Source organism: Geotrypetes seraphini, chromosome 3, assembly GCF_902459505.1.
Source record: "Geotrypetes seraphini chromosome 3, aGeoSer1.1, whole genome shotgun sequence".
Taxonomy (NCBI): Eukaryota; Metazoa; Chordata; class Amphibia; order Gymnophiona; family Dermophiidae; genus Geotrypetes; species Geotrypetes seraphini.
The window spans coordinates 144290863-144304057 of record NC_047086.1 but is presented as its reverse complement, the minus strand read 5'-3'; the positions used below and the strand labels follow the sequence as shown (position 1 = coordinate 144304057).

The 13195-nt window shown below is 43.2% G+C and overlaps 1 protein-coding gene across 2 annotated transcripts in view; it reads right to left on the bottom strand.

Moving 5' to 3' along the window:
• Positions 1 to 1513: 1513 nt before the first annotated feature.
• ATRAID (all-trans retinoic acid induced differentiation factor) overlaps positions 1514 to 13195 on the bottom strand; it is a 55811-nt gene continuing 44129 nt past the window's right edge. The window contains exons 7-8 of one of the 2 annotated variants that reach the window (XM_033939147.1): positions 6845 to 6945; positions 1514 to 2442 (exon numbers count right to left, since the gene is read on the bottom strand). In XM_033939147.1, coding sequence (XP_033795038.1) covers positions 2338 to 2442; positions 6845 to 6945 — 206 coding nt within the window. In that variant the 3' untranslated portion in view covers positions 1514 to 2337. The remainder of the gene's footprint in view (positions 2443 to 6844; positions 6946 to 13195) is intronic. The other variant, XM_033939148.1, reaches the window with a different exon arrangement.

The following is a 13195-nucleotide window of genomic DNA, read 5'->3' as shown; positions in this document are numbered from 1 at the left end:
TCTCACCCCCCCCCCCACTCCGTTCGTCGGATAAGTATCTCTTATCTGTACCCTTGACCTGTACCGCCAACTCCAGACTCCGCTCCTTTGACCTTGCTGCACCATATGCCCAGGAACAAACTGCCTGATTCAATATGTCAAGATCAGTCTCTAGCAGTATTCAAATCCAGACTCAAAGCCCACTTAAGAACATAAGAAGTGCCTCTGCTGGGTCAGACCAGAGGTCCCTCTTGCCCAGCAGTTCGCTCACGCGGAGACCCACCAGGTCCAGGACCTGTATAGTAACCCTCTATCTATACCCCTCTATCCCCTTTTCCTTCAGAAAATTGTCCAAATCCTTCTTGAACTCCAATACCTTACCTTGCCCTATCACACCCTCTGGAAGCGCATTCCAGGTGTCCACCACCCTTTGGATGAAGAAGAACTTCCTAGCATTGGTTCTGAATCTGCCCCTCTTAATTTTTCCGAATTGCCTCTCGTTCTTGTAGTTTTCAAAAGTTTGAAGAATCTGTCCCTCTCCACTTTCTCTATGCCCTTCATGATCTTGTAAGTCTCTCTCATGTAGCTGAAGGATGTAACATTTAGGTTGTCTAAAGTGGTTCCAAGGGAGGAGATAAAGAGGTTGAAATGCGTAGGTGATAGAGGTGATCCTTGTGGAACTCCGCAGGGGTTGGACCATGGTTCTGATTTGATATTATTGGACTTTACTCTGTAGGTTCTTGATTTGAGGAATCCTTGGAACCAGTTGTAGACTTTGCCTGAGATCCCAAAGGAATCAAGTATCTGTAATAGTATGGAGTGGTCGACCAGGTCAAATGCTGCAGAGAGATCAAGTTGGATTATCAATATCATTTTGCCTTTGCTAATGTGCTGGCGAGCTGTGTCTAGTAGGGTTACTAGTAGTGTTTCTGTGCTCTGGTTGGTTCGAAATCCTGATTGTGAGGGGTGGAGTAGGTTATGGTCTTCCAGGTAGTTACATTACATTACATTAGGGATTTCTATTCCGCCTGTGCCTTGCGGTTCTAGGCGGATTACAATAAAGATGATATCTGGGCATTTCCAGTAGAATTACATTACAGGAGAAGAGTAAATTACAAGTAACAGTAAAGAGTTACAATACATTCAATATCGCAGCAGATGTAACATAGCCACGGATTACAATAAAGTAGATATCTGGGCATTTCCAGTAGAATTACATTACAGGAGAAGTGTTAATTACAGGTAATAGAGAAGAATTACAGTACATTCAATATCACAGGAGTTGGTGAGGTATTGTGCAACTAGACCTTCTATTATTTTTACGTATATTGGTATTGAAGCGATGGGTATTGCGACCAATATTGGACGCAGTACTCCAGAAGATGCTTTCTATTCCAAACTCCAACCCACTTTTTAAGCACCAATATCTGTCTTATCATTCCCTCTGTAATTCCCCCACCTGAGCACAGTGTATTGATGTACCTTCTTGTCCAGTTTGTCTGTCTTGACTAGATTGTAAGCTCTTTTGAGAAAGGACTGTATTTTCTGTGTTTTGATGTACAGTGCTGCGTATATCTAGTAGTGCTATAGAAATAAGTTGTAGTAGTACTACGATCAGCCCAGAGCCTTCAGCAAATGGCAGAGGGAAGGCTAGGAGTTTGAAGGAAGACCAATTCGGGCCAATTTTTTTGGGAGGAGGGAAAGAGAAGAAATAGAGATATGACAGACTGTGATTTTGGTGCCCTTTATTACCAGTGGATATACCAGATCACAGGTGGGGTTAAGAATATAAATATAAATAGATAGAGAGCGAGAGATATTAGAAAATGGAGGGGGGGGGTGCATACTGATGCAAAACTGGCTCAGGGTACTACAATTCCTTGAGCCAGCCCTGACAAGCATGGAACGAAAAGAAAATGTTCTTGGAAAGAGGGAATCACTCCTTAGCTGCCACCTCATAGAGGAGAGCACATCATGGTTAACCCTCTACTCTTCATTCAGTAAAACAGAAGAAATCCTAAAAATGAGTTTAGTGCTATATACAATTGTACCAGTTTCAACTTAGTGGGCAGTTGGCTACAGTGCCCAGTAACAAAAGTTTTCAATCACAGTGCTACAAGCACATTTTTTTTTTCTTAAATAAAATCAAATAAACAACAAATTGTCTTTCAGGTCCCGTTTGCAGCAGGCAATGTCAGTTCACTTCAAAGAATGTTGTCTATTAGCATAGCACCAGGAGTAGTCCCAGAAAGCCACCTAGCTTGAGAGCATCAGTTCATCGCCCAGAGCATTGTCAAGTAGGAGAATGGAGGGATGTGCCCAAGATCCCCTTGCATTCAGTGACCTGGAACAAAGGTGTCAGGAGCTCTTTACTTTCCAGCGCTGGGTGCACCAGAGCAGTAGAGAGCATGTGGCTGTCACAAAGCTCAGAATCCCAAAAAACATGATCGTGGGGAAAGAGCCCTAGGGGAAAGAAAACAAGAGCGGCCATATTAACAATTAGGAGAAATATATAAAATATGCAAGACACTGGAGATAACAAAGGCTTTGACCTCCAAAATCTAGTCAAAAACATTAACTTACCCCCTCTTTTACTAAGGTATGCTATGCTTTTAAGCGCACAGTAAATATTAGCGTGCATGTTATCCCATGGACTCGTTAGCGGTTAGCGCACGCACTGATTTAGCACATGCTAAAAGCGCGTTAAAACGCTTAGCGCACCTTAGTAAAAGAGGGTCTTAGTCCAATAAAAGTACCTCATTTTCCTTTTATTTTTTTTTAAATGAAGCAGAAATTGCTAATAGCCAGATCCTTTCCCTTGTTTGCAGGTCGAAAGGTTTCATGTGGATTAGGGATTATTCAGCACTCTCTCTGATTATTAAGGAAGCAATTTTCAAATGGTTCATTATTGAGAATAAATCCATAAGTACTTCTTACCTGTAGCTTTTGCCCCAATTTTCAACATGAACATACACATTTACTTTTGTTTTGAAACTTGCAACGTCTACAAAGTACCCATGAACATTTGGCTCTTCTAATTTTGGGCAAGTACTTTTTTCCATGGAAAATACGTTTCTTGCAGCTGTCTGGGTGGTATCGCTGAAAGAACCATGACACCAGCTGTAGAAGCCTCAAAGAAAAAATGCAGGCAGAAACTCTACAATCCCTATCTGTCCCACTTGTTCTGTCTGTCCTAATTAGATTGTAAGCTCTTCTGAGCAGGCATCATCTATTACAGGTTGAAAGTACAGTGCTGCGCATGCCTTTCAGCATTATAGAAATTATAAATAGTAGTAGTGGTAATTAAATACAAATTTATGCATGTTATTTTCCCCTTGACCTAGATATATCTCAGAAATGCATCCTTTTAATATAGTTAATGCTGCACATATTTTTAGTTATGCAAGGAGGGGGCAATTTTCAGACAATCCATCTTACCACATAAATTGATTTTATTCTTTTCAACCCAATATATGTTTGAAATAAATAAGGAGTCCAGAATGCCTGTCTGTCTGGGAGCAAAATAACTGCACACTTAATGAAAAGCAGCTATATTTGGCAAGGCAGATAAATGAATGAAAAGAGAAATAGTAAAAAGCTCCCCCAACTCAAAAATGGATTAATGTGTTTCTATGAGAGAAGTAGTTCCAGCTTCTGCAGTAGAGACTGATATGCCTTAGGTTGGTTTTTTTCTCCCAAACTGCCTCTCACCTTTTCTCTGCCTGCCCAGTCAGTCACCAACTCATACAGAATCAATATGCAGTCAGCAGCATACATGCAAATGAAACAGACACACAAAGGGATTGGAAATAAATTTCACATGTCATGGTCTGCATGCTTTCCCCACCATGTACTCCTACCTAGTGCTGACCAAACTCCTAGCTCTGCGGGGCTGGTTCTTAGCAATTCAAATATGTATTTAAATTTTTCTTGTAACTTCTACTATGAAATGTAATGATTGCTATGTACAGTGCCATCCCAAGACCTACCCTCTAAGCAGAGCGCATGAACAATCGCTCATACATTTTTGCACGGTTGTTACATGGTCACTCACAAAAATATTGACTCGACCTTCAAATAAAACTAAACTATAAAAAATGAATTAAACTAAATCAATTACCATATGTGTGAAGGTTTTTGTGCTATATATAGAAATACACTGCTAATCCTGGGATCAAAAATTGTTGTTTTTTAGAACTTGTTGCTCACACAAAAAAATCTGCATGCACCCAGCCATTCCTTAGAGGGAGCAATGCCCACGACTATTCCTAGGACACCATAGAATCTATTTTGCTACTTGGGATCTAGCTAAATGCTTAGGACCTGGGCTGGCCACTGTTGGAAACAGGATACTGGGCTTGATGGACCTTTGGTCTGTCCCAGTATGGCAATTCTTATGTTCTTAATACAGTTTGCTATTGGTTGCTATGGAAGAAAGGCATAGCAATACCTGTTATTGTGGGACAGTAAAACCCTGCGATTAAACTGTAAAATGCACCCTCTGAAATCTGTTGTTACATTTATTTTTTTATTTATTCATTCATTCAATTTTCTATACCGTTCTCCCAGGGGAACTCAAAACGGTTTGCACGGATTTATTCAGATACTCAAGCATTTTTTCCTGTCTGTTCCGGTGGGATCACAATCTATCTAATGTACCTGGGGCAATGGGGGGATGGGGGAATTAAGTGACTTGCCCAGGGTCACAAGGAGCAGCGTGGGTTTGAACCCACAACCTCAGGGTGCTGAGGCTGTAGCTTTAACCACTGCGCCACACTATATTATTACAGTTAATTTTATTTTTTTATTCTTTCCAAAATCAACTGATCTATTTAAACAACTCATCCCCCCTCCAGATCAGGAGACAGAGCCCACATCAATACAGATATATCTATTTAGAGATTGTTTGGACGTTTTTGAAAACGTCCAAATTGTCATTTTTGAAACACATTTTATGATGGTTTTCTATACTGTTTGTCCAGAGTGTGTCTAAATCTCAAAGGGGCATGTTTGGGCGGAATTAGAACATAAGAACATAAGAATTGCCGCTGTTGGGTCAGACCAGTGGACCGTCGTGCCCAGCAGTCTGCTCCCGTGGCGGCCCCCAGGCCAAAGATCAGTGCCCTGAGTCTAGCCTTACCTGCGTACATTCTGGTTCAGCAGGAACTTGTCTAATTTTGTCTTGAATCCCCGGAGAGTGTTTTCCAATATAACAGCCTCTGGGAGAGCAAATTTAATCACCTCGCTTGTCATACCAATTTTCGGGTCGTTTATAAATATGTTAAAGAGCACGGGCCCAAGCACCGAACCCTGCGGCACTCCACTCGTGACGCTTTTCCAGTCTGAGTATTGTCCATTTACCCCCATGCTCTGTTTCCTATCCGCCAACCAGACTTATGATTTAGATGTTTTTCTGTACTAATGGAACATTGAAGAAAACATCCAGGGCTAAACCTGTTTTACTAATGAGTAAGTATAGTGAACTATACTGAAGGGGACACAAGCCCATATCCCACTCTAACTAGTCCAAAACCCACCCCAAAACTACTATACCTACATATAGGTGATACCTGCAGGCATAAGGGCTATTGAGATGGTATACAGTTGGGTTCAGTAGGTTTTGGAGGGCCCACCACCCATCACACAATGTAAGGAGGTTATGATGTGACGTGTACCTGGGTCATTTTATGCGACATTTACTGCAGTGCCCCCTAGGTTGACCTACTACTCTGCTGGGATATCTGTGCAAGTCACCTAATCCCCCCATTGCCCTGGGTACATTAAATAGATTGTGAGCTTCCAGGACAGACAGAGAAAAATGCTTGAGTAACTGAATAAATCCTTGTAAACTGTTCTAAGCTCCCATGGGAGAACGATATAGAAAATTTAATAAATAAGTTAATGAACAAATACAATTTTTTTCAAAGATGGGAAGCTGTAGAACTAGAGAACATGAAATAAAGCTGCAAGGAGGTAAACTTAGGGGCAACCATTTTCATGGAAGGGAGTGGGGTGAATGCCTGGAGTACCTTCCCAGTGGAGGAACTTTTAAAACCAACAGGAGGAAATATTTTTCCACTCATAATTAAGCTCTGGAACGCATTGCTAGAGGAGGTAAGGTAACAGTGGTTAAAATGGTTTAAAAAAAGGTTTGGATAAGTTCCTGGAGGAAAAGTCCATAGTTTGCTATTGAGACAGACATGGGGGAAGCCACTGCTTGCCCTGGGATTGGTAGCATGGAATGTTGCTACTATTTGTTTTTTTGCCAGCCACTTGTGACCTGAATTGGCTACTGTGGAAACAGGGCATTGGGCCAGATGGACCATCGGTCTGACTCAGTATGCTATTATGTTCTTATTGGGAACAAACGCAGGAAGGGATAAAAACAGAGAATCTCTTTATAGCAAGAAAATGAAATCAAAGCAAAATTAAAATGATGTTTACACTTCAGAAAAAGACATAGAAGGATGTAACCTGCATAGGGGGTCAGGTACAACTCTAGCCACTTTATTGGGTAGACTAGATGGACCATACTGATCTTTACAATGTTACTAGACTTCAGTTATGAACTGTGATTACAATAACTGGGCTAGAAAAAAAGAGAGAGGATTAGAATGGTTATTAGAGACTCTGGTTAGTTGCAAATAAAGTCTTATTGCACACCACTGGAAAATACAGGGAATTTCCTGAAAGCCCAGGGTTTCCCTTCCCCCACTCTCCCTCCCTTATGATTGCGCTTCAAGGTTATCATGTTTCACCAGTCTCATTCCTATAATTACAAAACAGAGCACAAGAACGTGAAATATGTGCAGATCAATTCACACTAGTAACTTGCTACCCTCCCACCCCTCTCATATCATCTCACCTCCCTGAGACATTTGTAGCCATGGAAGCCAGCAGCACACAGACACTGGGACATACCAGGGCCATCAGGTGTACATAGTGAGTTTTCTGGGCACAGCAAAGCTGAAATGATTTAACAAGAAAATAATCAGAATTTTTCCCCATAAGTGCACAAGTTTTCTGCCTCATACATCAGAGTTCTGACACTAGACGGCTGGCATAAGATTCATGAAATGGAGGGGCTTGTTCTGTTTCCTTTTGTTACTTTATTTTATGAGGATAAAGAGTAATTCTAGAAGTAGAAAAGAGGTCTGAACAGCTAGCTGTTACTGGTACTGTTTACAATATTGTAACAATAACATAATTATTAATTAAACCGCAGATTGATAATCATAAAAACACAGATCCAACTCTTGATTTAGACCATGAGACGAGAGTGTCAATATAAATCTCTGCTTTGCCTTAAAAGCATGAACTGAGCATGGTCAGGGAGCGCTGGCATCAGCAGCTGAGAGCAAGTTTCTGACTTCCCTACTGTTTAGACAGCATGGGGAGCTCAGGTAGAGGACTTAGGGTTAGATTCACTAAACCTTCTGATCCTGTACCGATGTTCCCCGACCTGATCCACTAAACTGCTACCTGATCAATCTCTTCTCCGATCCACCCATGCAGATTAGTAAAACCCCATGCAAAATAGCCAAGCGATTGATTCACTAACAATTGCTTGGCTATTTTGAATCGGGTTTTACTATCCTAAAACCCGACTGCTGCAGACCTGTCGGTTAACACAGTTACTAAGTCAAAAACACAAATGGAGGAAAAATATACACTCCTTCTAATGAGGAAGTGTGAAATAATCAAATAAAAATAATAAAAAACACTCTAACATCAGAAATAGAAAATATTTTTACCTAGTATACTTGATTTTTACAAAAGAAGGAAGAAAAAGAGACATGGAAGAAAAAGGGGGAACAAATTCCCCCAAAAAACCTCACCACCCAATCATTGCAGTACTTTCCAATTCACAACAGATGGTATCTTTTAGTGTACTGTAATGAACTAAAGTTGAAAAAAACTTATCTTTAGTTATAATTCTTTGGCTTATAACTAAAGATAAGTTTTTTCAACTTTATTTCATTACAGTACACTAAAAGATACCATCTGTTGTGAATTGGAAAGTACTGCAATGATTGGGTGGTAAGGTTTTTGGGGGGAATTTGTTCCCCTTTTTCCTCCATGTTTCCGAGCACTACCTTCCTTTGTAAAAATCAAGTATACTAGCTAATATTTTCTATTTCTACCCCAGTACGTTTACAGAAGTTGGATAGCTCTATGTCTAATAGATGTTGGCATTGTAATTTAGATGCTGGGACTTTAGATCATTTACTTTTTTTCTGTCCCTATTTAATGCCTTTTGGAGGTTAATTTGGTCCCAAATTAATTCACTGTTAGAAAATCATTTTGCTCTATCCTATGATACTATTTTATTTGGTACATCTATGAGATTAAAGAGCCAAATCTCAGCAAATAACAATAAACTTTTGCTAATACTGACGGGGGTTGCCATTCAACATATTACTGGAAATTGGAAGGATTATACTAAACTTAATTATACCTTTTGGTGGAATTCAGTTTGTCATATTTATAAAATGGAGAGAGTGCTTGCTATGCAGCAAGGAAATTATAACACTTTTAAAAAGATTTGGGGGCCATTGATTACATATTCTAATGATTAGACACTTTAAACACCTTTTTATTATATAAGAATATAATTAGTGTGGGATAGGGATGTATGATATATGTTTTAATTGGTTGATTCCTAATGGAAGGGGTGGTGAGGGAGGGTTTCTTTTTTATGCTTTTGATAATAATATATAAGAATGTCAAGTGATTTGTAAGAATTCTCTGATTGAATATTATACACTTGTTGTAAGATATGAAAATGAATAGATTTTTTAAAAAATATATCAATAATAATAAAATGTTAGAGCGCGCATGCGCTCTCGAAAATTCGTGAGTCCTAGCGCCGTGAGGTGTGCTTCTGTGGCAACATTCTAATTGATACCTCACGGCGCTTGCAGGGGCTGGAGGCGCACGTGATGGCTGAAGGCGCGTGACTGTGGAGCTTTCTCAGCGCGGTCAGCTTCAGGCGCGTTTGGCGGTTTGTTGGACCGGCAGGACAGTAGCGGTTGCGGTTTAGGGGCTGGAGAGTGTCGGTTCCGGTGCTGCTTTGCAGGAGGCTACCATTCATTACATTTCAGTATTTGAAAATGGTACAATCCTATACACAAGTGCGTCTGTGCCTGGGATTCCCTGCAGATGAATAAGCGCAGACTAATGTCACTCAGAAGAATGCAAGCACCCAGTCGACTACTCCCTACAGACTACAGAAAACCAAATTCAACACGCAGATTTCAGGTCCCCTCTTTTGCTATTCTGCGCAAGTTACAAAAGAGCTTTTAGCTTTAGTAGTAGGCAATACTCATGCGCCTGGTTGGCCGCGCACGCTCTGGGGAAATACACACGGCCGCCTCACAATACAAGAGAAAACTGTCCGCGATCGTCCTACAAAGGGAAACATGCGACGCTTAACAAGAATAAAACCGATTCATATAAGCGCCACACACAGAAGAACTCAGAGCCGGAAACCGGGCTGCACCACCCACTCCCCTTAGAGGCGAACCGACGAAAGCCATAGCAGCTCGGAAGCTCCAGCTCGGATCATATTCTCACTTCTGCACATGCAGGGCTGACGGGTCATGTAAAAGCTCAGGCCCTGCTCTCAGGTCTGGTCTGCTGGATTTGCCCTAGAGCCCGCTGGAAGGTTAACGAGCACGAATTGCATGTAGCCGGCAGTGCAGCCTCTTCTGCACCGCACCGCCCTGTGCTGACAGTTCCTGCTGCTGGGAAATCGGGAGGGGGCGCTACAGGATTCACTTCCAAGGCCTCGGCACAGCGGCCCTAACTCTGATTTTCGCTTCTGGCATCTACAGTACATGCTTTCTCACACATGCATACTCAAACCATACTCTCACTTTCTTATATCCTATATAATAAAACTCTAAGCCTTAGAAAACCTGGCTTTTCTCTAACATATAACATCTCTTCTCCTGTTTACATCCCCTCTTTTCAAATGCTCTTGTAAATCTTTCTCCTCTCTCTTCCTATATTTTAAGCTTTGTAAACCGTGTCGAGCTCCACTTCCGTGGAGATGATGCGGTATATAAACTTAAGGCTTAGTTTAGTTTAGTCTAAGCATGCATGCGCACTTAGGGTTTCGTGTTCCATGCCGCTGTGGTGTGTGATCTGTGGTTGGATTCTATTTTAGAACACAGTGGCAGGGAACACTCTGGAGCTTCCCCCCCTCACTCACAGCGAAAGAAACCGCTGTCGCCACGCCGTTCCTTCTGCTCCCCTCTTTGGAGTGTGCAGTGCAGGCCGTACACGTGGACCCGGAGGCGCACCGAGAGTGTAACAGGGTTCCTGGGCAGCTGAACGCAGTCTCCGGGAGGCCGCAGCCTCAGCAAACAGCTTCAAACAATCTGTTAACAGTTCCATCTTTAAAAATTATTGGTACTAGAAGACAAGACATGTTTTCAATTATCGCCCCTACCTTATGGAACTCTATACCTCAGTACATTAGAGACATAAAGGACCTCATTTCTTTTAAAAGAGCTTTAAAAACCTATTTTTTCAAGGATGCTTTTAACATATGACTCTCAGATTCACTAATTTTTTTTCTTAACCCTAGGTTTAATATCCCATAATTTTGCTTTTTTCCCTTCCCTGAATTATTTTTCCCTTTAATGTTTATTTTCTTCTACAAATATATTGTAACTTTCCCCCTCTACCCTCATGTTTCATGTGTGTTAACCCAGTATGTTTTTTTTTTAATTTAAAAGTCAGTGTATTTGTATTTCTATTTTACTTGAATTGTACATCGCTTAGGTATTTAATAAGCGATTTATCAAGCACTAATAAAACTTGGAAACTTGGTCTTCCTCCCAGCTCGCGTCCAGAGCCTTTCCGGCCCCAGCGAGAGGTTGAGTGTTGTCGTCTTCGCCCCCCCATCCCCCTCCCAGGCACACCCGATCCCCCGTTGAGCCTCCCATCCGACCCTTCAACCGCGGTCTGGCTGGCTCTCATAGTCCCTTGCCGCCGCCTCCCCTTCCCTTTCCACGGTCCTGACAAACCTCTTGACTCTAGCAGCAGCCGCAGCACTCTAAACATGCTGCTTCACGGCCTTCTACTGCCCTGATTTGCTCTGCCGGTGATGCAGCAGAGGAAATCGCGGGCAGTAGAAGGCCGCGAAGCAGCATGTTTAGAGTGCTGCGGCCGCTGCTCGAGCCGGGAGGTTTCAGGTCTTTTCGCGATGGGAGGGTAAGTGGGGTCAGCTGTACTTCGGCGGTAGTGGCGGGGGGGGGGGGGGAGATGGAAACATGCTGCTCAAGGGTTCTACTGCATAGGGGGATGGGAGGGAGGAATAGAAAAATGATAGGTTCTACTGTACAGGGGGGAGGGAGGGAGGCAGGCAGGCTGGCTGGCTTTGGGGCTGGGGGGGCACTAAAGACATAGGAGGAACTAAGGACATAGGAAGGTGGCACTGGGGGCACTAAGGACATAGGAGGCATTGAGGGCACTAAGGGCATAGGAAGGGAGGCACTGAGGGCACTAAGGGCATGGGAAGGGGCACTAAGGACATAGGAAGGAGGCACTGAAGGCACTAAGGACATAGGATGGGACACTAAGGACAGGAAGGAGGCACTGGGGGCATAGGATGGGGCACTAAGGACATAGGAAGGTGGCACTGGGGGCACTAAGCACATAGGAGGCACTGAGGGCACTAAGGACATAGGAAGGAGGCACTGAGGTCACTAAGGACATAGGATGAGACACTAAGGACATAGGAAGGGGCACTAAGGACATAGGAAGGAGGCACTAAGGGCACTAAAGACATAATATGGGACACTAAGGACATAGGAAAGGGGTCACAGAGAGTCAGGCAGGCATGGCACAACAGAGAAATACAGGCAGGCAGGGGTCCAGGGAGACAGAGACAGAAAGAAAGAAAGACAGACAGGGGGCCAGGGAGAGACACAGACAGAAAGAATGACAGACAGCGTACACGGAGAGAGAGAGAGACAAAGAAAAAAAAAGATAGACAGACATCTAGTCTAGCACCTGTTAATGTAACGGGCTTAAACACTAGTATATATATGTATTTTCTATTTCTGATGTTAGCGTGCTGTTTTTTATTATTTTGGTAACATAGTAACTGACAGGTCTGCCTGTTTTTTGTTCATTTTTTTAAAATGGCACTGATATTTTGCTTGTATTACACGCAAAAAATCTGGCCAATTTAAAAAAAAAAAAGAAATGAAATAAAAGCCCCCCCCCCCACACACACAAACAGCCCCTCCCCCAAACAAAAAGGCAGGAGGGATGCTGACTCCCTCCTGCCTTCGGCACTCCCCCCAAAATATGGTAGGAGGGATCAGAGAATTGGCCAACAGCGATTGAGTCGCTATTGTTAATGAATCTAGGCCAATTCTAAAAGAGCTATCGATGCACTAAAAGCTTTGCATGCAAACGATTCACATGGAGGTTTGTTGTAATTCCTGTCTCTCCTGTCCAACCGATCGCTATGAGAGCAACTCTCACACATGCTGGCAGGGAAAGTTGAAACAGCTGAGAGGAAGGGGAAGCCTCCTGCCACTCAGCTGTTCAGGGAAGGAGACCATTTATTTTTCATGGACAGATGTTGTGGGTGTCTCATTAAAAAAGATGCTGTGAGTGTCTCATTAAAAAAAGAAAAAAAGCCCCCAACCCCCGCCGATTATGGACCTCCCCAACATCCCCTCACGAACTTGCACCTGGGACCAATCCCCCCTTCCACAGCAGCAAAAATGTCAGGAAGGATGCCCACTCACTCCTGCTATGCCGACCCCCTACTCCCCCCACATGTGAGAAAAAATTGACATGAGGGATGCTCACCAATGGAGGCCCCCCATGCCAGGCCCCCCTTCCCCACAAAAAAAAGGCAGGAGGTATGCCCGCTCCTTCCTGCCACCGGATGCTCTCCCAAACCTCCCCCCCCCAAGTACTTTTGTCTGAAGAAAGCAGGAGGGTGGTTCGGCCCCTCCAGCTCCGAGGCCTGCCCATCAAAAATGGCAGGCTTTCCCCTCCTTGGTGCATCATATGATGCATGGAGAGGGGCCTACCGCCCTGATTGGCTTATACATCTAAGGGACCAAGGAGGAGAAGGCCCATTTTTTATTGGTGGGCCTCAGAGCTGGAGGGACCGAGCCTCCCTCCTGCTCTCTTCAGACAAAGGTACTGGGGGAGTAGCCGGGGGCAGGAGGGAATGGGCAAC